Source organism: Lethenteron reissneri, chromosome 67, assembly GCF_015708825.2.
Source record: "Lethenteron reissneri isolate LAM-NWPU_2019-01 chromosome 67, ASM1570882v1, whole genome shotgun sequence".
Classification (NCBI taxonomy): domain Eukaryota; kingdom Metazoa; phylum Chordata; class Hyperoartia; order Petromyzontiformes; family Petromyzontidae; genus Lethenteron; species Lethenteron reissneri.
Genome location: NC_083845.1, coordinates 6,615,458 through 6,640,747, shown reverse-complemented (window position 1 = coordinate 6,640,747; position 25,290 = coordinate 6,615,458). Strand labels below are relative to the sequence as shown.

The following is a 25,290-nucleotide window of genomic DNA, read 5'->3' as shown; positions in this document are numbered from 1 at the left end:
CCCCACCGTGTAGCCTTAACAAGTGCTGTTAAGCGAGCACCTACGAAGGCCGACATGGCGTACGAGGGGGTGGGTGGCCAACACCACGCCCGGCCGCCTTTGTCTCCCCAGTGGTGGTGTTTACACACCACACCGGCTACACTCCTTCGTATGTCTGTACGTTTAACTTCTTTCGCACCGTACGTAGCCAACCGTGCTAATCGGAGGTTCGGGGGAAAGACAACAAACTAGGCATTTGAGGCCTAGGTGAAGCCCACGGCCGGTTCAGATAATCGTCACTGGTGGTGGTGGTTGTGGCCGTGAGCGGGAATCCAACTCGGGTTTGCCGGTAGTGCATATATAGCCTGAACAGACCGTTGGGGCGAGTGCCTTTGAAGGCCGGCATGGCACACGAGGGGGGGGGGGGGGGGGGGTGGGTGGCCAGCACCACGCCTGGCCACCTTTGTCACACAAGAACAACAAACAAAGATCCTCCGTATAGTTAACAGACTGTAGGGGCAAGTGCTGTTAGCCAGCGCCTATGAAGGCCGGCACGGCACACGAGGGGGTGGGTTGCTAGCAACCAAGCTGGCCGCCTTTGTCTCCCTAGTGGCGATGTTTACTACACACCGCACCAGGTAGTTATTTGAGGCCGAGTCGACCTAGGGGAGGCCCACGACCGGTTCAGATAATCGTCACCGGCCAGTGGTGGCCGTGAGCGGGAATCAAACTCGGGTCGGTGGGTTCGTAGTGAAGCGTGGCGCTAACCGCTAACACCTCCGCTCCCCGCCACACACACACACACACAGGCGCACGCACACACAGGCGCACGCACACACACACAGGCGCACGCACACACAGGCGCACACACACAGGGGCACGCACACACACACACAGGCGCACACACACAGGCGCACGTGCACACACACACAGGCGCACGCACACACACACACAAGCGCACACACAGGCGCACCGGCGCACACACACACACAGTCGCACGCACACACACACATAGGCGCACGCACACACACACACAGGCGCACACACAGTCGCACGCACGCACACACACACACAGTCGCACACACACACAGTCGCACACACACACATACGCGCGTGCCCGACCTGGCAGTTGTTGCCCGTGTATCCGTGTGGGCACGTGCACTTGTACGAGCCCAGCCCGTCGAGGCAGGTGGCGCCGTTGACGCACGGCTGCGAGTCGCACTCGTTGATGTCGTACTGGCAGTTGGCGCCGCTGTAGCCGGCGCGGCACGTGCAGCTGTAGCTGCTGATGCCGTCCACGCACGAGCCGCCGTTGAAGCAGGAGCTGAGCGGGAGAGAGGGAGAGACGGAGAGAGCGAGACGGAGATAAATATGTACATAGAAAACAGGGAGAACATAGGCAGAGAGTAGGGAGAGAGGGGAGGTAGAGAGGGGGGGGGGGGGTAAGGAGGAGCAGAGCTTGAAATCAGTCGTGCAATCTTTCATTTAAACATGGGGGCACATAAAGCAAAGCATTGAAAAAAAAACAAAAAAATACGAAATGATGAACGAAGCAAAGTGCCGACTACACCGAGCATCTTCTTGTTTCCACTGTTCGTAAACAAAAGAGAGGGAGAGAAGATGGAGGGAGGGAGAGATGCAGATAGACAGAAATTTTATAGATTGGACGGTTCTGGGAGAGGCGGGGAGAGTTTGGAAGACGGAGCGGGTATGTCCACCAACACACACACACACACGCTCACCAACACACACGCTCACCAACACACACACACACACACGCACGCTCACCAACACACACATACACGCGCGCTCACCAACACACACATACACGCGCGCTCACCAACACACACACACACACACACACACGCACACGCACGTTCACCAACACACACACACACATCACACGCGCACATGCGCCCACCTCTCGGTGCAGTCGGGCACGTTGTTCTCGCAGTGGATGCCGTTGAAGCCGGGCCGGCACTTGCAGGTGTAGCTGTTCACGTAGTCGGTGCAGTTGCCCCCGTTGAGGCACGGCGCGCTGGCACACTCGTCCACCTCGTGCTGGCACTGGCGCCCCGCGAACCCAGCGCGGCACACGCACGAGAACGCGTTGACGCCGTCCCAACACGTGCCGCCGTTCTGACACGGAGCTGCGGTGGAGACACGGGGGGGGGGGAGGAGGGGGGGGTGGGACAGGGGAAACGTGGGGAGGCGCGGGGAGACGCGGGGAGACGCGGGGAGACGCGGGGAGACGCGGGGAGACGCGGGGAGACGCGGGGTGACGCGGGGTGACGCGGGGAGACGCGGGGAGACACGGGGTGACGCGGGGAGACGCGGGAAAACACGGGGTGACGCGGGGAGACACAGGGAGACGCGGGGAGACACGGGGTGACACGGGGAGACACGGGGAGACGCAGGGAGACACAGGAAGACACAGGGAGACAAGGAGGTTAGAGAGGTGTCAGGGTCGAGATCGAACCCATGCCCTCCTGTGTACCAGGCGAGGGAGATAACATCTCGCACCACCTGCACGCAGGTCAGGCAGATAGGAATCCAGGCAGGCAGCAAGCCAGAAGGCGAATATAGTAGAGACACGTAGATTGGGGACACGTGGGGAGCAGACACGCGGATTTCCCCTCGAAGAACACAATTACTCCCGTCACGGCACACTTGGGAGCAAACGGGGAGACGCGGATATGGGGGGACGGGGAGGTTAGAGACACGGATATGGGGGGATGGAGAGGACCAGATCACGTGGGGAGACACACGCGAAAACCACGGGGGGCTGACCCGACCCAAAAAAAACCCCAATTACGAATCATAATAAATTATAATTATAATAATTGGTTTTTTACCCTTCTATCTGGCAACAAAACTGACACCTTTTTAAAAAGGAGTCATGTTTACATAGACCACAATACCTGCAGTCATAATGCAAACAAAAACATAACTCTGATAATGTATGCACTGTCCTTGAAGTTGATTGGTCCACACCCGAGACAGATTTCCTTAGAGCCTAGTTTCACATGGGTTGGACCAGATGACACCAAAAAAAAAGGTGTCAGTTTTGTTGCCAGATAGAAGGGTAAAAAAACCAATTATCATATTTTTTTACTGGCAAATGAGGTTCCAATGGTATAATTATAATAACAACAACAATAAACAACACCGGCCACTCGCACCAAATGGCGAGCCACTCACCGGGCAAGCAGTCGTCCACATCCACCTGGCAGCTGTGGCCGGTGTAGCCGGGCTGGCACTCGCACGAGAAGCCGCCCAGCGAGTTCCGGCACACTCCGCCGTTGCGGCAGCGGTCGGACACGCACTCATCCACGTCCACGTCGCACGACCGGCCTGCGACGGAGAGGGGGGGGGGGGATGTTAACAGTCTCGTCTGGTACGCGGGAAGTCGTGGGTTCGATCCCGACCTCGTCAGTAACGTGCGACGCACGAACTCTGGCCCGGGTGGGCTGGTGTTGTGGGTGTGGCGGTGGTGGTGGGTGGCGGTGGCGGTGGGTGGTTGGTTTAATTGTTCAGGTTGAGCCGTACCCTGCCACCCGCTTGGACAAGAGCAGGCAAAGTCGGAGAAGTCTGGCAATTCCCGGCAGCTGCCACCATTCCGGCACGGAGTCCCGGAGCAAGGGGCCAGCACCGTCTCGCAGTTGCGCCCTGCGCAGAGAGACACGCGCACATGCATATTATGTAAACAACGGATAACACAAAGACACTAACAACGTAATAAGCACAACTTTATAAGAAACGTGGTTAATCCACGCATTAGTTAATATTTACTGTAGCTACAGCAGCCCATCTTTCACGGGGGAATGGTCGGTAAGCAATCACACTGGGCTCTATGGAGGCATTATACTACTATACACTACACTATACACTACCCTATACAACACACCAAGCTCTCTGAAGCCCCATTATTAAGCGATTAGTCGTTAACAGTGGTGCGTGTTAAGACGGCTTCTACTGCACACAAAGATAAAGATCACCCGTATAGCCTTAACAAACTGTGGAGGCAAGTGCTGCTTGAAGGCCGGCACGGTACACGAGGGGGTGGGTGGCCAGCACGACGCCCGACCGCTTTTGTCTCCCCCAGTGGTAAGGTTTTTACACACAGAACCAGGTTACGCATTTGAGGCCGAGTCGACCTAGGGGAGGCCCATGACCGGTTCAGATAATCGCGACCGGTGTTGGCCGTGAGCTGGAATCGAACTCGGGTCGCCGGGTTCGTAGCGTGGCGTAGCGCTAACCGCTGCACCACCGTTCCCCACCATATATCAACAACCGCCATTTGCCACTAAGTGGCGATGACGTCATCACGACGCTTGTGCCAGGCTATGTGCACGTTGAGGCCACGTGAAGTGTCGAACGCCCGCTGACAGGTCACGGGGCAGACCCAGGTGCCACGAGTCGACTGACTGAGATGATTGACCGATGCCCCACCTGTGCCCCCTACTGTGCCAACTACACACAGACACACAGACGTAGACCTATGTGCGTGACACACACACACGCGCGCGTATATGTACGCATACACGCACCCGTACTGAGAGGCAAACGCACGCACGGAGAACAGATGGACCTCTGTGTAGTCCAAGACATGACGATGGCAATCGCAGGGCGATGAAGACGATTAGGGTTACGACGATGAAAATGCAGATGACGACGACAATGATGATTTGTTTACTCTTCCAGTATTTTTCACTGCGCACCGTGTGTGCTGTACTGTGTCTGTCGTTGTAACGTTCAGACCCGGTGCCCCTACTGAACATCTGCGCCAAAATAACTTCATCGGATTAAATTTCGATTTAAAGCTTTCGTGACTGCAGGGATTCATCTTCTTGGTTCTTTCGGTAAAGTCACGTAGAAGGGAAATAATAAAATAATACAAATAAACCAATAAAATAATTCTCACGACGTTTCGGCCACAACGCAAGCAGCCGTCCTCAGGTGAAGACCAGGTCTTATTTTATTATTTCCATTCTACGTGACTTTACCGAAAGAACCAAGAAGATGAACCAAAGACCACTGAGGAAATAACTCCCTCGCTGAGCTGCTAAGACGATTAAAAACGGCGCTCGGCCACGGCTTGACTAGCGTCGAAATGTCGTGAGAATTATTTTATGTTTAATTTGTATTATTTTATTATTTCCCTTCCACGTGACTTTACCGAAAGAACCAAGAAGATTCATTGGATTCCTCCAGAAAAATAAACACTCATTCTGATGACATCGAATACGACGTAGAAAGACAAAGATGATGATGACGATGAAGCAGGATGTTTTTGTTTAACAACTCCTTCCCCGCGTACCGGTGTAGGGCAAGTTGCACTGGCACGTGTAGCTTGAGATGCCGTCGTGGCAAATCCCGCGGTTGAGGCAGGGGTTGGACTGGCACTCGTTGACGTTGATCTGGCAGTTGTTGCCTGCCGAGAAAGCGGGGTTAGAGTTCGCGTCAACTACGAGGACGACGACAACAAGAGCCGAATGGCTCACAGGGCTACACCAAATAAATGAAACTGTTGTTATTACCCTGTACCGCTAGATCACGCGTGTGCGTAGTGTAGCACGTGCGTGCGCGTGCGTCAGCGTTACCGCGGAAGCCCGCGCGACAGATGCAGGTGTAGGCGTTGAGCTGATCGTAGCACGTCGCCCCGTTGAGACACGGACCGGACGCACATTCATCCCTCTCCACGTCGCAGTTCCTCCCGATCCAGCCCGGGTCACACACGCACCGATACCTGCAGCAGCAGCACGAGAAGCAATAGCAGTAGGAGCAGCAGCAGAAACAGCAGCAGTAGCAGCAACAGTAACAGTTGTAGCAGGAGCAGTAGGAGCAGCAGCAGTAGTTTAACAGCAGCAGCAGCAGCAGGAAAACAACCGCCAGCATCAGTATCAACATCAGAAAGGTAAAAATTAGATCATCACAGAACGTAGTGGTGCAGTGTACACACACACACACTACTCACTCATTCACAACTCACAATGACGCACACACTACTAACACACACACTACTAACACACACTACTCACTCACACACTCACACACTACTCACACTACTAACACACTACTCACTCACTACTCACACACACTACTCTTTAACACACTAACACACACTACTCACTCACACACTAACACACACTACTCATTCACACACTAACACACACTAACACACTACTCAACAACAACAACCGCCATTCGCCACTAAGTGGCGATGACGTCACCACGACGCTTGTGCCAGGCCAAGGTGCACATGGCCTGGCACACACTACTCACTCACACACTATCACACACACTACTTACTCACACACACACTATCACACACACTACTTACACACTACTCACACTCACACACTACTCACTCACACACTAACTACTAACACACTATTAACACACACTCACACTACTAACACACACACACACTCACTACTCACACACTACTCACAAACTACTAACACATACTACTCACACACCACACACACTACTAACACACACGACTAACACTCACACATACTACTAACACACACACTACTAACACACACACTACTAACACTCACACACTACTAACACTCACACACTCACAGACGACCTCGCTGGCGCCCCTCGCCCGTTGCGATCGTCTAGGCATCCGCCGTGCGTGCACGGGCTGCTGGCACACTCGTCCACTCACACACACTACTAACACTCACACCACTAACACACTAACACTCACACACTACTAACACACTACTAACACTACTCACACACTACTAGCACACTACTAACACACACTACTCACACACTAACACTCACACACTACTAACACACTAACACTCACACACTACTAACACTACTCACACACTACTAGCACACTACTAACACACACTACTCACACTACTCACACACTCACAGACTGCCCTGCCTCACCCGTTGCGATCGTCAAGGCATCCGCCGTGCGTGCACGGGCTGCTGGCACACTCGTCCAGCTCCTCGATGCACGCCGGCTCCTGGAAGCCGTCGGGGCAGGCGCAGGTGAAGCCGTCGACGCCGTCGCGACACGTGCCGCCGTTGTGGCACGGCGACGAGGCACACTCGTCCACGTCGATGGTGCACGCGGGGCCTGCGGGGGGGGGACACGCCGTGGGGGGGGGGCGGGGGGGGGGGACACACGGGACACGGGGGCGGGGAGACACAAGAACACGAGACACGAGGCACGGGGAAACATGAGGAGACACGAGGAGACACGGGGAGACACGGTGACACACGGGGACACGAGAGACACGGGGGCGGAAAGACACAGGGACATGAGACAAGGGGGACACGAGACACGAGAGACACGGGGAGACGGGAGCGGTGAGACACGGGGAGACACGAGACGCGGTGAGACACGGGGAGACACGAGACGCGGCGAGACACGAGACACGGGGAGACACGAGACACAGGGAGACAGGAGCGGTGAGACACGGGCACACGAGACACGAAGACACGAGACACGGGGAGACAGGAGCGGGGAGACACGGGTGGTGAGACACAGGGACACGAGATACGAAGACACGAGACACGGGACATGCAGCGAGACACAGGGACACAGGGACACGGGAGCGGTGAGACACGGGGATACGAGACACGGGAAGACGGGAGCGGTAAGACAAGGGACACGCGGCGAGACACGGGGAGACGGGAGCGGTGAGACACGGGGAAACACGGGGAGACACGGGAGGACACGGGGACACGGGGACACGGGGTACGACACGCACTCCTCCACGTCGACGGTGGTGGGTGCGCGAGTGGCGGCACGTGTGTACGTCACACGTGTACGTCACGCGCGTACGTCACGCGTGTGCCCGTGGCGCGCGTCGTTACCTGTGTAGCCGGGCTGGCACACGCACTCGTAGCTGTTGATGCCGTCCTTGCACACGCCGTAGTCACACGAGCTGCTCGCACAGTCGTCGTAGTTCGTCTCGCAGTTGGTGCCTGGGGGGGGGGGGGGGTGTCACGGGGTCAAGCCGGCGTCATCATTCACTGGGCATCTGTGAAGAAAGAGCTTCATAGCTCATCGGATTGCGTGGGCGGTGAGTGGTGTGTGCGGTGTGGGCTGTGTGGGCTGGGAGCGGTGAGTGGTGGGGGCTGGGAGCGGTGAGCAGTGTGGGCTGGGAGGGGTGAGTGGTGTGGCTGGGAGTGGTGAGTGGTGGGGGCTGGGAGGGGTGAGCGGTGTGGGCTGGGAGTGGTGAGTGGTGGGGGCTGGGAGGGGTGAGTGGTGTGGGCTGGGAGTGGTGAGTGGTGGGGGCTGGGAGGGGTGAGTGGTGTGGGCTGGGAGTGGTGAGTGGTGGGGGCTGGGAGGGGTGAGTGGTGTGGGCTGGGAGGGGTGAGTGGTGGGGGCTGGGAGTGGTGAGTGGTGTGGGCTGGGAGGGGTGAGTGGTGGGGGCTGGGAGGGGTGAGCGGTGTGGGCTGGGAGGGGTGAGTGGTGTGGGCTGGGAGTGGTGAGTGGTGGGGGCTGGGAGTGGTGAGTGGTGTGGGCTGGGAGTGGTGAGTGGTGTGGGCTGGGAGGGGTGAGTGGTGTGGGCTGGGAGTGGTGAGTGGTGGGGGCTGGGAGGGGTGAGTGGTGTGGGCTGGGAGGGGTGAGTGGTGTGGGCTGGGAGGGGTGAGTGGTGGGGGCTGGGAGGGGTGAGTGGTGTGGGCTGGGAGGGGTCAGTGGTGTGGGCTGGGAGGGGTGAGTGGTGGGGGCTGGGAGTGGTGAGCGGTGGGGGCTGGGAGGGGTGAGTGGTGGGGGCTGGGAGGGGTGAGTGGTGTGGGCGGTGAGTGGTGAGTGGTGTGGGCTGGGAGGGGTGAGTGGTGTGGGCTGGGAGGGGTGAGTGGTGTGGGCTGGGAGTGGTGAGTGGTGGGGGCTGGGAGGGGTGAGTGGTGTGGGCTGGGAGGGGTGAGTGGTGTGGGCTGGGAGGGGTGAGTGGTGGGGGCTGGGAGTGGTGAGCGGTGGGGGCTGGGAGGGGTGAGTGGTGGGGGCTGGGAGGGGTGAGTGGTGGGGGCTGGGAGGGGTGAGTGGTGTGGGCTGGGAGGGGTGAGTGGTGTGGGCTGGGAGGGGTGAGTGGTGGGGGCTGGGAGTGGTGAGCGGTGGGGGCTGGGAGGGGTGAGTGGTGGGGGCTGGGAGGGGTGAGTGGTGGGGGCTGGGAGTGGTGAGCGGTGTGGGCTGTGTGAGCGGTGAGCGGTGAGCGGTGTGGACTGCGAGCAGCAGTGCCGAGCCTTGCGAGCTACGACACCCACCTCCCGTGCCGGGCTGGCACGTGCACTGGTATCCGTTGACGAGGTCCACGCACTTGCCCTCGTGCTGGCAAGGGTTGCTCAGGCACTCGTTCACCTGCTTCTCGCACCGAGGCCCCATGTAGCCCGGCAGGCAGGCGCACGTGAAGCCGGCCACGGCGTCCTGGCAGCGCCCGTGGTGGCACGGGTCCGGGTCGCAGTCGTTGACGTTCACCTCGCACAGCTCGCCCTCGAAGCCTGCGCCGGGACACGCGGGCAAAGTTACCGCCGCAGCGGCGTAGCCTTCACGGGATGTCGGGGCAAGTGGCGCGCGACTATGTTGGGGGGGGAGGAATTGCTATGGCACGTTTAAGGCCAAGTCAACTTACGGGGGTGGGGGATAAGGGGCCCACAAGGGGGACCCCGGGTTCAGAAACTCGTCTGAAATCGACAGACCTGTTCTTCACCTGAGGACGGCTGCTTGCGTTGTGGCCGAAACGTCGTGAGAATTGTATTTTATTATGTTTAATATTTTTATTATTTAATTATTTCCCTTCTACGCGACTTTACTGAAAGAACCAAGAAGATGAATCCATGCAGTCACGAAAGCTTTAAATCGAAATTTATACTAGGTTTGTTTTCTATTTCATTTGTACCTGATGACAATTGCTTGTGTTGCAATCGAAATGTCGCATTCTACTATTAAATTAATTTCTCTTTCTACGTGACTTTACCGAAAGAACCAAGAAGATCCATAGAAATTATTATAATAAAACATTTTTTTTTTTGCGAAATGTTTCGAGGAATCCGAACCTTCGGGGCAGTCGCAGTCGAACATGTTGGGCAGGTCGATGCACTTTGCCCCGTTGAGGCAGGGCGTGCTGGCACACTCGTCGATGTCCATCTGGCACATGCTGCCCGTGAAACCTGCGGCACAGGAAGGCGAGAGGTAGAGAGAGGGGAAGGGGAGGGAGCGGAGCGGAGAGGGGGAACACACCAACTATTAACACGCATTTAAAGCTTTCGTGACTGCAGGGATTCATCTTCTTGGTTCTTTCGGTAAAGTCACGTAGAATGGAAATAATAAAATAATAAAAATAAAACATTATAAAATAATTCTCACGACGTTTCGGCCACAACGCAAGCAGCCGTCCTCAGGTGGAGAACAGGTCTTTCCGACAGACCTGTTCTTCAGACGCTGTCTTTCCGACAGACCTGTTCTTCACCTGAGGACGGCTGCTTGCGTTGTGGCCGAAACGTCGTGATAATTATTTTATTATGTTTTATTTTTATTATTTCCATTCTACGTGACTTTACCGAAAGAACCAAGAAGATATTAACACGCAGTGCACAGAAGCTGTCAAAGTATGACCTGTGTTTTGATTTAGTGTGCTGATCTTAGAGGTGCATTGAAAAATGTTGATACTCCGACTGATGCTCCTGCTGTTGTGGAGTGACTCATGCAGCCAGCTATGGCTGCAGGGTTTGGTGGTACACGTTGTTTATGTCGTTTATTGTGAAAATTCGGTCACAGTTCCTATGATCACTGTTACATTGCTTTTATGGCTTTATTTTGGTGATTTCGAAAAGTTTTTTGGTTTGGCCATGTTTGTTTGTTGTAGTGGCCTTAATCCAAGTTGTCTTGTGGTTGTTGTTGTTTGATTTGCATCCCACGGTGTCTTTTCTGCAATATTTTGCTGTCTTTTCCTGGATTGTCTGTTTGCACATAGTCACATAGTCACTTTAAGATGTTTTCTTGTTCATGTTTTTGTTTTTTTGTTTGTTGCGGTTGCACCCGATTCAAGAGCCGAATGGCTCACAGGGCTATACCTAATAAATGAAACTAAAAACTGAAGCTGTCACAGCGGGTCCAATGGTCCGTACAGGGGCACTCGCAAATGCAGAGGCCTCCGGTTCGATTACATCTCCCGGAAGATGAAACAACGGCGCTAGTTTATTAAAATCCCTCCTCCCCCCAGCGGTGTCATGGGTACAGCACAGTTGGTCGATGGGCAGGCCGTGTGTGGTGGGGTAAAATGTGTGCAGTAGCCGCGGTGGCTAGGAGATGTTGACTACCTCGCCTGGTGTGCAGGAGGTCGTGGGTTCGATCCCGACCCTGACGCCTGCTGCTGTATATTTGGAGTTGTCATCAAAACTCGATAAGCGCGGTTGGCTACGTACGGTGCGAAAAGAAGTTCAATATACATACGTACTGCCCATAGACTAACACTACCCACAGACTCAACACTACCCACAGACTCAACACTGCCCATAGACTAACACTACCCACAGACTCAACACTACCCACAGACTCAACACTGCCCATAGACTAACACTACCCACAGACTCAACACTACCCACAGACTCAACACTACCCACAGACTCAACACTACCCACAGACTCAACACTGCCCACAGACTCAACACTACCCACAGATTAACACTACCCACAGATTAACACTACCCACAGACTCACACTACCCACAGACTCACACTACCCACAGACTCACACTACCCACAGACTAACACTACCCACAGACTAACACTACCCACAGACTAACACTACCCACAGACTCACACTACCCACAGACTCAACACTACCCACAGACTCAACACTGCCCACAGACTCAACACTGCCCACAGACTCAACACTACCCACAGACTCAACACTACCCACAGACTCAACACTACCCACAGACTCAACACTACCCACAGACTCAACACTACCCACAGACCTCAACACTACCCACAGACTAACACTACCCACAGACTAACACTACCCACAGACTAACACCTAATTTGCAAACAAGCTGCTGACCCTCCCAGAGCGCCACCGCTCATCGTCAGGGCCCAGCCACAAACAATGGGCGCATTGAGCAGCCGGCCCCGTGCAGACAGCGGGGGGGGGGGGAGGGGGGGTGCAGCGTGGTGCAGCGTGGTGCAGCGTGGTGCAGCGTGGTGCAGCGTGCAGCATGGCACAGAATTCGTCACTGTGCATGCTGCAGCATCGTGCAGCGTTCGTGCAGTGTTGCGAAGTGTGCAACGCCGTGCGGCATCGTGCAGCGTGGGTGCAGCGTGTGCACAGCACGGCACGCGCATGCAGCGCCAGTCAAGCACGGTGCGTGCGGGGTTGCGACGTGCAGCGCCGTGCCGATTGTGTCCGAGCTTCCAGTCCAGCGGCACAACCCGTGGGCTTTCACCGCCGCACCGCGATGGGACAGAACGATCACCGGAGCGACGGTGCACTTTGAAATCGTCATCTCGATTGAAAGCTCGTTTCTTTAGAATTGCTTCTTGCGTTTTAGTTTGTCGTCCCTGCCCCCGCATCGCCGATTGGCACGGTTGGCTACGTACGGTGCGAAAGAAGTTCAATATACATACTGCCCCATAGACTCAACACTACCCATAGACCCAACACTGCCCATAGACTCAACACTGCCCATAGACCCAACACTGCCCACAGACCCAACACTACCAATAGACTCAACACTGCCCCATAGACCCAACACTGCCCATAGACTCAACACTGCCCCATAGACCCAACACTGCCCACAGACCCAACACTGCCCACAGACCCAACACTGCCCACAGACCCAACACTGCCCACAGACTCAACACTACCCACAGACTCAACACTGCCCACAGACTCAACACTGCCCACAGACTCAACACTGCCCACAGACCCAACACTGCCCACAGACCCAACACTGCCCACAGACCCAACACTGCCCACAGACTCAACACTGCCCACAGACTCAACACTGCCCACAGACTCAACACTGCCCACAGACTCAACACTACCCAGACTCAACACTACCCATAGACTCAACACTGCCCACAGACTCAACACTGCCCACAGACCCAAGACTGCCCACAGACCCAACACTGCCCACAGACCCAACACTGCCCACAGACTCAACACTGCCCACAGACCCAACACTGCCCACAGACCCAACACTGCCCACAGACCCAACACTGCCCACAGACCCAACACTGCCCACAGACTCAACACTGCCCACAGACTCAACACTGCCCACAGACCCAACACTGCCCACAGACCCAACACTGCCCACAGACCCAACACTGCCCACAGACTCAACACTGCCCACAGACTCAACACTGCCTACAGACTCAACACTACCCAGACTCAACACTGCCCACAGACTCAACACTACCCAGACTCAACACTGCCCACAGACTCAACACTGCCCACAGACTCAACACTGCCCACAGACTCAACACTACCCAGACTCAACACTGCCCACAGACTCAACACTACCCAGACTCAACACTGCCCACAGACTCAACACTGCACCTCCGATTAGCACGGTTGGCTACGTTAGGTGCGAAAGAAGTTCAACGAAGCCAAAATACTTGAGGACCCTGTAGCAGAGGCCCCTTGCTGCCAGCAGTGTGCGTGAGCAGGCAATTGCAGGGCTGCACCTTTGCCTGTTGGGAGCTAGACTGGATCCTACCTCGATGATCGTCAATGGCAGAAGCAGAGAGCACGTGGCCTGCCTGCAAATCTCTCTGTCTGTCTGTCCCTCTCCAGATCTCGCCCAGTCTCTATCTCTCGCTCGCTCGCTTCTCCACGCTTCTGACTGCGCGTGTCTCTCTCTACCACGATTCTGGCAAAAAAAATTCGCCCCATGAAGCTGGTGGTTGTTGTTGTCGTAATTACCGGCGAAACGTCACGGCCACTCTAATTGTAAATGTTGCGGTGGGTTTAACTCTCCAACACACGACCTGTTAGCGCTGAACTAAGTAACGAATTGGCAGCTTTGGTTTCAAGTGACACAACCGTACCGATTGGCTGCGTTGGGTTAATGACACATTTATATTTTACAGGATCTAACCCAAAAGAAGAAAACTTTATTATAATATTGGTCGGGAAAGCCAAACTATTACTACTGCTTGTTAAACTCTCTCTTCCATCACCGGGCGTGCCTCTGCATCCCTCAATCTCTCCACCACGCCCACCGCCGTAACCTCCAGTCTCTCTTCATCTCTCTCACCACCAGCACCTCCCCCCCCCCCAACCAAAACATTCAAACAAATAAATAACCCCAGAGTTTGACAAAGCGGCGGGCAGGCGGGCGGGCGGGCACAGAAACCACTCCGGGTATCGTGATTCGTTTTTTTTTGTTGAGAGCGCAAAGAGCGGAGAGTGCGGAGCGAGCGAGCGAGCGAGGGATGTCACGTGCCGCCCCCCCCCCACCCAGGGACACACACAAAGGCTTCCACTGTGCGTCGCGGTTTTTCATCGGCCGACCGCGGCGGCGGAGGAGGAGGAGGAGGTTTTGTTGTTGTCGTCCCGTCCACGGCCGAACCATCTGCCGCTTCACCACCACCTCCCCCACCACCACCACCGCCGCCAAGCCACGGCCGCGTCACCGCGCGGAGACGGCATTGTTCGGCGAGAACCATGATTACTCGGCCCTCCCCTCTGGCCCTCCTCCCCCCTCCCCTCCTCCTCCTGCCACCGCCTACCGGCATGGCCGATGGCGTCGCTCAGTCACTCGCTCCGTCGCCCTGTCGCGAGCGTCTTCATTGTCCTCGCCGCTGTGTCCCCGCCCAACCCCCAACCCCCAACCCCCGACCCCCGACCCCCGACCACGCCACGCCGCGACCTCCGTGACCCCAAGCGGTGGTCAACTTCGACCCCTAATTAAACGTGTCTTTGTTTCGCCGGTCAAAAAAGGGGAGTCGTAGTGACGGGGCGTTTAAGAAACAAAAAGCAGAGTCTTTATTTAGACTGCGGGCAGGAATCCGATGAGCCATGAAGCTCTATTTTGTTGTTGTTGTCCCAGACTGTCCAGGGGATTTTAAAACAAAAAAAATGCTTTCTAGCGCTGACGAAATGAGGTTGAAAGTGTTTGTGTGCTGTGGCTCCTGTATCGGTCTTGTGTGTAAAAAGCGGGGGGGGGGGGTTCACAGTAACTCCCGTAGAGTTGATCCGATACGAGCGAGCCTCTAGGGTAAAGTCGTGCGGCTCTTAGGGACTCACCCCGGAGAAAACTGGACACTTTGACCAAGGGGTTAACAACAGATTGGTTCTGCGTGTCCGTGTGTAACGGGAGGTCACAGTAACTCCCGGAGAGTTGATCCGATATGAGTGAGCCTCGATGGTAAAGTCGTGCGGCTCTTAGAGACTCGCTCCCGGAGAAAACTGGACACTTTGACCAACGCCTTTTTTGCTCCAAATACTTTGTGAGGAGACGCAAACCAGCGCTAAAAAGAGAAACGTTTACAAATACGCTGCGCCCCATCGGCTTTCCGTGCCGCGAATGACAAAAAGCTACGCAGAGTAGCTGCCGTGGCGGTTGTAACCGCCGGGGGGAAATAAATAAATAAATCGCGTGGCACGGAGCCATCGGCTTACAGCCCCCCAAGTGACGTGGCAACGCAACTGGCCATACACAAAAAAAATCAATAAACAAATAGAAATAAATAAACGCCTTCGCCATCGTTGCGATCGCCGTCGACGTCATCGTCATAATTGTGTGCGTACGCACGTGTGTTGGAACGTCTTTCGCACCGTACGAAGCCAACCGTGGTAACCAGTGGTGCTTGGGGAAGGATAACAAACTAAAACGCAAACTACCGTATTCATCATCGTCATCATCGTCGTCGTCGTCATCATCATGATCATCGTCACCATCATCGTCGTTATTATCATGATCATCATCATCACCATCGTCGTTATCCTCATCATGATCATCGTCACCAACATCGTCGTTATCATCATGATCATCATCACCATCTTCGTTATCATCATCATGATCACTGTCACCATTGTCGTTATTATCATGATCATCACCATCGTCGTTATCCTCATCATGATCATCGTCACCATCATCGTCGTTATCATCATGATCATCATCACCATCTTCGTTATCATCATCATGATCACTGTCACCATTGTCGTTATCATCATGATCATCATCATCACTATCGTCGTTATCATCATCATGATCACCGTCACCATCGTCGTTATCATCATCATGATCATCGTCACCATCATCGTCGTCATCATCATCGTCTTCAGGATCACCATCGTCGTTGTCGTTGTCGTCACAGCGTGTCGTTGGTCCTCTCACCTGAGCGACAGTCGCAGTGGTACCCGTTGGGCTTGTCCGTGCACACGCCCTTGTTCAGGCACGGATTGCTCTGGCACTCGTCGATGTTGATCTGGCAGAAGGCTCCCATAAAGCCTGGGACACGCGCACACACGGACACACACACACAAAGATAAAGATCCCCCACATAGCCTTAACAGATTGTAGGGGCAAGTGCTGTTAGCGAGCACCTATGAAGGCCGGAACGGTACACGAACGAGGGGGTGGGTGGCCAGCACCACGCCTGACTGCCTTTGTCTCCCCAGTGGCGATGTTTACACACCGCACCAGGTACTCAATTAAGGCTGAGTCGACCTAGGGGAGGCCCGAGACCGGTTCAGATAATCGTCACTGGTGTTGGCCGTGAGCGGAAATCGAACCCGGGTCGCCAGGTTCATAGCGCAGCGCGCTAACTGCTACACTACTGCTCCCCATAACACACAGACACACACACACAGACAGACACACACAACAACAACAACCGCCATTCGCCACTAAGTGGCGGTGACGTCACCACGATGCTTGTGCCAGGCCAAGTGCACCTTGAGGCCACGTGAAGTGTCGAACGCCCGCTGGCAGGAGGTCACGGGGCAGACCCAGGTGCCACGGGTCGACTGACCGAGATGACAGAGATGACTGGCTAATGCACCACCTGTGCCCCCTACTGTACCAACTTGCTGTGCTTTAGCCACCCGGCGCTCCGCTCGTTGTTGTGAGCGTCGCTCCTCCGCCCTCCGTTGTTGTTGGAGGGCGACTGCCTCCAACTGCCCAGTAGCGTCCTTCACGAGCCTCCTCCACTGAGGCCGATCTTGACACCGCTGGTACCAGTCATCGGCAAGTCCACTCAGCTCCACGTCCTCCTGTACCACATCACTCCATCTCTTCTCCAGCCCGTGCCGCGCCCGTCTAGCCCCCTCGATCCGGCCGAACAAAAGCTGTTTAGGCATGCGGTGGCTGGGCATGCGGGCTACATGACCCAGCCAACGCAGCCTTGCCTGCCGGAGGAGCTCACTGATGGGACTTTGCCCAGATCTTTCAAGGATTTGTGAGCTCCTCACACAATCCAGCCTGGTTAAACCCAGGATGGATCGTAGGCAGGCCAGCCTAAATGTTTCCAACCGGCGAAGATGCTCCACTAGGGGGGTCCACGTTTCGCAAGGGTAGAGAAGGGAGGGAATGACCGTGGCCGAGAAGACCTGAAGCTTCGTGCGGAGCGACAGACCAGGTAGCTTCCACACAGCGTTACGCAATCGATGAAAAGATATTGCCGCTCGACTGATTCGGAGTGAGACCTCTGCTGATAAACTGGAGCCGGTCATAAGCACACTGCCCAGGTATGGGAAACTCTCCACTCTCTCCACAACTGCCCCATCACCAATTGGGAGTTGTGGGGGTGGAGTGTCCGATGGTACAAAATACCCAGGCAGGTGCTTAGTTTTGGTGGGGCTGATGGTAAGGCCCCACCTCTTAGTGGCACGCTCCAGTCTCAGCAGCAGCGTCTCCAACTCCTCTTCTGAATGAGCAGCTATTACCAAATCATCGGCATACATAACGTGGTTGACCAATAGGGAGCCATCCCTTGATCGCACCCGGGCATCGATCAGCCTCCCATTATATCTGTACCAAATGGAAATTCCCCCGGTACAGCTATTGAAGGCTTCACGAGCTACGCGGTCAAAATAGATGTTAAATAATGTGGGAGCCAGAGGACATCCCTGTCGCACCCCAAGGTGTACAGGGAAAGGCTCCGACTCCCGGCCACGTAGTTTTACCCGGGCCCGCTCACCATCATGAAGGTCCTTAATGATCGTGAGCAGAGGGTCAGGGACTCCGAAAGCACGAAGAACAACCCAGAGCCCAGTCCTACTGATGGTATCATAGGCCTTGACCAGGTCAATAAAGCAGAGATGTAGGTCTTTTTGGAATTCCCTACACCTCTGCTGTAGCAGACGGACAGAAAATATGGCATCTGTGCAGGACCGCCCTTTCCTGAAACCGCATTGGGGATCCGCAAGCCTCTCCTCAGCGTGCCTAGCAAGGCGATGTTGAATAATCCTTGCCAGGACCTTACCCGGCACACTGAGGAGTGAGATGCCCCTGTAGTTGTTACAGTCGGTACGGTCCCCCTTCTTAAAGAGGGGGACCACCAGGGCATCCTTCCAGTCCTGCGGAACCCGTCCAGTGGTCCAGACTGTTGTTATGATGTCATATAGGGCAGTCTGTGCACAAACGCCACCCTCCCTCAGCATTTCGCTTGGGAGATCATCTCTGCCCGGTGCCTTCCCTGGTCTCAGACTCCGGATCGCCCTCAGTACTTCCTCAACAGCTGGCACCTCAGCCAGCCACTCACAGGGGGTGACCTCTTCCAATATTTGAGGCACCGCAGCCTCAGCAGGGTTATCACCACTTTGTGCCATGATGTTTTCCTGGCTGAGAGAATTTCCCTCCCCCAGGACCTCACAGAAATGCTCAGCAAATCTGCAAACCTGTTCCTGGGGGTCGGAGATTGGATCACCGTTTTTTCCTCTAATGATGGTAATAGGTGTGGCGCTGCAGGTTACTTTTTTGATGGAGTTAAATAGTGATTTGTGATCACGGGCCACTGAGGCAGACTCCATCTCCTCAGCAACCCGCGACCACCATCCATCCTTACAGCGCCTTACGGCTCTCCGAACTTCCGAGCGAAGGCTGCGGTAAACCTCCTCATTCTCTGACGTGGGATGCTGTAGGCGATGAGAGTGGGCCTGTCGCTTTTTCTCAATTAACCTGAACACCTCGTCTGTCAGCCAGGGTTTCTGGGGAGGTCTGGACCGCGTACCCAAAGCAGCCATTGCAGCAGCATGAGTCACAGTCTTAAACCTCGCCCATTTACCCTCGACATCAGGTGGAGTGGGGGACGATGCCAACCCCAGCTGCAAGCGATGTTGAAATTCTCGCTTGCAACTTTCATCAGCTAACTGAGACCAGGCCACTTTTGGTTGGAATGGGATCCTGGGTGTACACCCACCACCGGAGTGGAAGAAAGGCAGGCGCATCTTACAGATGACTAGTCGATGGTCAGAGGGCAGATCAGCTCCACGGTAGGTCCTGGTGTCAAGGACATGGGCTCGCATTCGCTGGTCCGTCACTATGTAGTCCAGCAGATGTTCTTGCTTGGACCCGGGATGTATCCATGATGTTGTGTGGATGCGCCGATGCCGGAAGAGCGTGTTGGTAATTACAAGCCCATGGGCTGCACAAAAATCTAGCAGCCTCCTACCGTTATTATTGAGCTCATCTGGCCCATGCCTTCCAATCACTCCAGACCAGGTGCCAGCATCATGACCAACTCGGGCATTGAAGTCACCCAACAAGATGACTCTGTCCCGAGTGGCCACTTTAGCCAGCACCTGTGACAGGAGGTCATAGAAAGCGTCTGACTCATCGGCTTTGCTTGCATCCCTCCACGGATGTTCATCTTCGGTGGGGGCATAAGTAACCACGACCACCACTCCTCGCCTCTGGTTGATGGGAAGGCGAGCCCAAAGTATCCTGGGGCTTACAGCTTCCCACACCTCACCGCCACGCTCCCACGCCCCCTTCATTCTTTTGTTCAGAAGAAGAGCCACACCCTGTTGTTTGGCAGTCTCCTGCCCCGAGTAGAGGACTGTCCACCCCTCATGGTGGCAGGAGCCAGAACCGGTCCACCGGACCTCCTGAATGCCACAGAGATCCAGGCGGTACCGGTCCACACACACACACCGACACACATGCACAGATCCGCCGTTTAGTATTTAACACCCTGTTACGGCAGGTACTGTTGTTGTCAAGCGAGCACATTTGTCTCCTGAGCGCTTTGGTGGCGAGGAGATGTTAACTATCTCGCCTGGTATGCAGGAGGTCGTGGGTTTGATCCCGACCCTGACGCCTGCTGCTGTATATTTGGAGTTTGCGGTGTCTCTCTCCCCGTAGTTGAGTGGATTTTTCTCCGGGTCTTCCGGTTTTCACCACCTCCACGTTTAGAATCGACGTCAACACGCGTTTCAGAGCATTTGGGCTGCTGCAAATCTCCACGCAATGAGCCACTTCGCCGAGCTCTCATTTGTGATATAGCCAGGGTCACTTCCCAAACAGAACTACGCAGCTCAGTGGGGGCGCCTTACCTGGTACAATAAAAACGGTCTCAAGGCCGAGTCGACCTTGACGTGGCCCAGACGTGCGTGCGTTACAACAACATGCCGCCCAGCCCCCTCCCCCAGTGTCTCTCTCTCTCTCCCCCCACCTCCGGGGCCTCTCTGCAAGTCTCATGGCTCCCTCTGCGTGCCGGCTCCCACGCCGCGCGTCTCAACGTGCAGGCAGATTGCAGGTGACCCCCCCCCCCCACTCCAACCCCCCCCCCACTCCAACCCCCTCCCACTCCAACCCCATCACCGCCCCCCGGATCTGATCAAGGGCAGGTAGGCCTCGTTCCGGCAGGGCACGCTTGCATCCCCCCCCACCCCCCACATCTCCACCGTATCCCTCCGCATGTACCCCCGCGTGTCCCCGCCATATTCTTACACGTCCCCACCGTGTCCCCACCTATCCCCACCTATCCCCACCATATCCCCACCAGTCCCCACCTGTCCCCACCTATCCCCACCATATCCCCACCTATCCCCACCGTGTCCCCACCTATCCCCACCGTGTCCCCACTGCCACCATATCCCCACCTATCCCACCTATCCCCACCATGTCCCCACCATGTCCCCACCTATCCCCACCGTGTCCCCACCGCGTGGCGTGCCCAGGCGCGTGCCTCTCCCACCCCCCCCCCCCCCCAGCACGCCGCCACACGCCGCGCCTCACCGGGCATGCAGATGCAGGTGAACTCTCCGATTTGGTCGAGGCAGGTGGCGTCGTTCTGGCAGGGCATCGACTGGCACTCGTTGACGTCGATCTCGCAGCGGGCGCCCGTGTAGCCGCCCAGGCAGTGGCAGCGGAAAGAGCCCATCGTGTTGATGCAGCGCCCGCCGTGCTCACACGGGTTCCCTCCTGGGCGTGCGCGGCGGGGACGCGGGGAGGGCGCACGCGCGGAGAGATGGGGGGTGGGGCGGACGAGCAGAGAGAAGGTCGGACAGGTGGAGAGAAGGGTGGACGCGCGGAGAGAAGGGTGGACGCACAGAGAGAAGGGCGGACAGGCAGGTAGAAGGGTGGACGCACAGAGAGAAAGGTGGACACACAGAGAGAAGGGCGGACAGGTGGAGAGAAGGGTGGACGCGGAAAGAGAAGGGTGGACGTGCGGAGAGATGGGTGGACAGGCGGAGAGAAGGGGAGATGGATGGACAGACAGGCACGTGGACAAACGGACGGATGGACAGATTAGGAAAAGGAAAAATTTACATACGGATGGAGAGGCAGACGATTTGAAGGATCGATGGACAAAAGGATAGAGCGAAGGACGGACGGACAGATGGACGGATCGTACCACCAATGGACAGACAGACACAGAGAGATGCACACACAGGGACAGACAAACTGTTAGTCAGGTCCCCTTAAAATAGCGACCGCCGCAAGCATCCTGCTTCACCGAAGGCAGGAAACCCCCCCTACAGAGCCACGCCCAGCGTGACGCGGCCACGGCCGGTGCCGTAGGCATCACATATCACCGCCGGGCACCTCCCGTCCAGCGGCACACACCGATTGGTTGGGCGACGGAAGCGATGAACGGGTCTCGAGTAACTGACGACGACTCCCGACAACCAAAATAATTCAGCAACGTCTCCGTCAAATATCCGTTTCCCAAACCACGGCATTGCTTACACCTCATCGCGCGGCCGTCTGGAACGCTCTTCCTTCCGATATTAGAAAGCCATTGGGAGCTGTGTGGCCACGTTTAAATCATCGTCTACTAGATTGACAAACTCATTTCTTCAGAACTGCCTGCAGTGTTTAGTTTGTCATCCTTCCCCCCGCACCTCCGATTAGCGCGGCCGGCTACGTACGGTGCAAAGGAAGTTCAACTTACTTACATACTACCCATAGACTCAACACTACCCATAGACTCAACACTGCCCATAGATTCAACACTGCACCATAGACTCAACACTGCACCATAGACTCAACACTGCCCATAGACTCAACACTGCCCACAGACTCAACACTGCCCACAGACTCAACACTGCCCATAGACTCAACACTGCACCATAGACTCAACACTGCCCATAGACTCAACACTGCCCACAGACTCAACACTGCCCACAGACTCAACACTGCCCACAGACTCAACACTGCACCATAGACTCCACACTGCCCATAGACTCAACACTGCCCATAGACTCAACACTGCCCATAGACTCAACACTGCCCATAGACTCAACACTGCCCATAGACTCAACACTGCCCATAGACTCAACACTGCCCATAGACTCAACACTGCCCATAGACTCAACACTGCCCATAGACTCAACACTGCCCATAGACTCAACACTGCCCATAGACTCAACACTGCCCATAGACTCAACACTGCCCATAGACTCAACACTACCCATAGACTCAACACGAAACTCCCAATTCTTGGCTCAACTCGCAACGACGGACCGCCCCCTGCCGCCCCCTGCCCTCGCCGTACCGATGGAGCACTCGTCGATGTCCTGCTTGCAGGCCCCGCCGGAGAAGCCGGGCGGGCACGTGCAGATGGCCTTGCCCGTGATGGGGTTGGTGTCGCACAGAGCCCCCTCGTGGCACGGGTTGCTCACGCACGCGTCGTCCAGGTGGCACAGGAGGCCTGGTTGGGGTGGGGGAGGAGAGGGCGAGAGGGTGGCACCGTGCGGACGATGTGACACACGGAAGAACGTGACACACGAACGGACACACATAGAGAGACGTGACACACGGACGATGTGACACACGGACGGACGTGACACACGGACGATGTGACACACAGAGAGACGTGACACACGGACGACGTGACACACGGACGGACACACACAGATGGTGAGCACCAACAATAGTGGCGACACTCCGTAAGTAAGCACCGCCCGGTTGGAATGACCGGCGCCTGCCATGCCAATGTGGAATTTCCACCTCCACCGGAGGCGAGTGCGGTCATCGGTGAGCAGGCAGAGAACCCTAGCAGAGAACCCAGCTTCATCGCAACTCCGTCTAAACGAGTCTCGGTGGGTCTCCATACGAGTCTCCGTGGGTCTCTATAGGAGTCTGCGGGTCTCTGTAGGAGCCTACGGTTCTCTGTAGGAGTCTGTGTGGGTCTCTGTACGATCCTAGATTTCTGTACGAATCTGTGTGGGTCTCTGTACGAGTCTGTGTGGGTCTCTGTACGAGTCTGTGTGGGTCTCTGTACGAGTCTGTGTGGGTCTCTGCGCGAGTCGCTGGTGACCATCGACTCGAGAGGGCCGTTCTCCCCCCCCTCCCCCCGCCCCCACCCCTCCCCCTCCCCCCCCACCCCCTACCCACCGGTCTTGCCGATGGGACACTCGCAGAAGAAGTTTGCGACGCGGTCGTGGCACGTGGCGCCGTTGTAGCACGCGGCGTTGGCGCAGTCATCGATGTTCTCGCTGCAGTCATCGCCGCTCCAGCCGTTGACGCACACGCAGTTGTAGCCGCCGTGCGTGTTGTGGCACGTGCCCCCGTTGAGGCACGCGTTGGGCTGCAGGTGGCACTCGTCCACGTCCTCCGTGCAGTACTGGCCTGCGCCGCCGCCGCCGCCGCCGTCACCGCCGCCGTTGTTAGCAAAGACGTCGCAAGGAGCATCGTCATCAGTATTGTTGTCGTCGTCATCAGTGTAACCGACCGGTGTGTGTGTACCAACCGGTGCTGTGTACACTTTGTTTTTTTTTCCGGTAAAGTCATGTAGGTAAAACAATTAATAAAATAAATGAAATGAAAATAAATGGAAACAACTAAATTAAATCACGACGTTTCGGAGGCAACACAAGCCTCCCTCACCAGGTGTGAAAAGGCACAGCAAAAGAACTTTAGTCGTGATTTAATTCAGTTGTTTTCATTTGTTTTATTAATTGTTTTACCTACGTGACTTTACCGAAACAAAAACCAAAGAGTATGAATCCTTGCAGTCACGAAAGCTTCAAATCTATAACCGGTGTTGTGTAACCAACCGGTGTGTGTGTACTAACCGGTGTGGTGTACCCAATCAGTGTGGTGTGAAAAAACGTGAAAAACAAATTAAAATGTTTTCTAAAAACTAAATTCGAGTGGACAAGGTTCCCCGCAAAAGAGCAGGCCGGTGCGTGCCGGGTGTCACAGGGTCCAACCCAAACATGAAAAAAAATCACACCGCTAAATTCCTCGATTGGGGAGGGGGGGATGACAAGGGGGTTCTTTTTTTTCGTTGGGGTCAGTTCGCGTTGATACCAGAGCGCGTCGTTCGACCCCGCCACCACCCGAAGCAGCCGATTGGTGAGGTTTGCCCGACGAGGCCGGTTGCGATTGCCAGCGAAACGTCGCACGGCACTCGGATCGGTAAACGTCGCGGGTTTACGCTCTCCGACACGCAACCGGCGCGTGGCTCAAACGGTAACGAATTGGCCACCTTTTGATTCACGCGACGCAACTTTGACTAATTGGCCGCGTCTGGCGGTGGTGGGTGGGTGTGGTGGTGGTTTCAACGACGCCATCTAAACCATAAATATATTTTTTGAACCTCGATCGTGGACAATGTTGGTCTCCAAAGTCTCCGAGACCTACTACGTCTTACACTCCATTGGGATTACACAGCGGCGACCATCGCTCCTCCCTACTGGCGGCAGACCGATGCCCATTAGATGGGGCCCACTGGGTCCCCTTCTGACGATGCAACAGGGGACAGCTGCCACTGTTGGGGGGGGGGGTGGCCCCTTTCAAATGAGACGAGCTGACACACGGTGTCAAAATCGCGCCGAAACGAAATATTATCATCGTCGTTGTCGTCGTCATCACACCCAAGGCACGTACCGTCCGCACGGAACTGGCACGTGCGGCGACAGTGGCCACTAGAG

General features: G+C 55.7%; 1 protein-coding gene across 1 annotated transcript in view; it reads right to left on the bottom strand.

Moving 5' to 3' along the window:
- The window catches only part of LOC133360144 (neurogenic locus notch homolog protein 1-like), a 125,647-nt gene that overhangs the window by 24,207 nt on the left and 76,150 nt on the right, over positions 1–25,290 (bottom strand). The window contains exons 7-20 of the mRNA XM_061578730.1: positions 23,750–23,983; positions 22,908–23,063; positions 21,146–21,331; positions 16,301–16,414; positions 10,015–10,128; positions 9,226–9,459; positions 7,831–7,941; positions 6,895–7,087; positions 5,583–5,728; positions 5,300–5,413; positions 3,529–3,648; positions 3,181–3,333; positions 1,901–2,129; positions 1,102–1,303 (exon numbers count right to left, since the gene is read on the bottom strand). Coding sequence (XP_061434714.1) covers positions 1,102–1,303; positions 1,901–2,129; positions 3,181–3,333; positions 3,529–3,648; positions 5,300–5,413; positions 5,583–5,728; positions 6,895–7,087; positions 7,831–7,941; positions 9,226–9,459; positions 10,015–10,128; positions 16,301–16,414; positions 21,146–21,331; positions 22,908–23,063; positions 23,750–23,983 — 2,306 coding nt within the window. The remainder of the gene's footprint in view (positions 1–1,101; positions 1,304–1,900; positions 2,130–3,180; positions 3,334–3,528; positions 3,649–5,299; positions 5,414–5,582; positions 5,729–6,894; positions 7,088–7,830; positions 7,942–9,225; positions 9,460–10,014; positions 10,129–16,300; positions 16,415–21,145; positions 21,332–22,907; positions 23,064–23,749; positions 23,984–25,290) is intronic.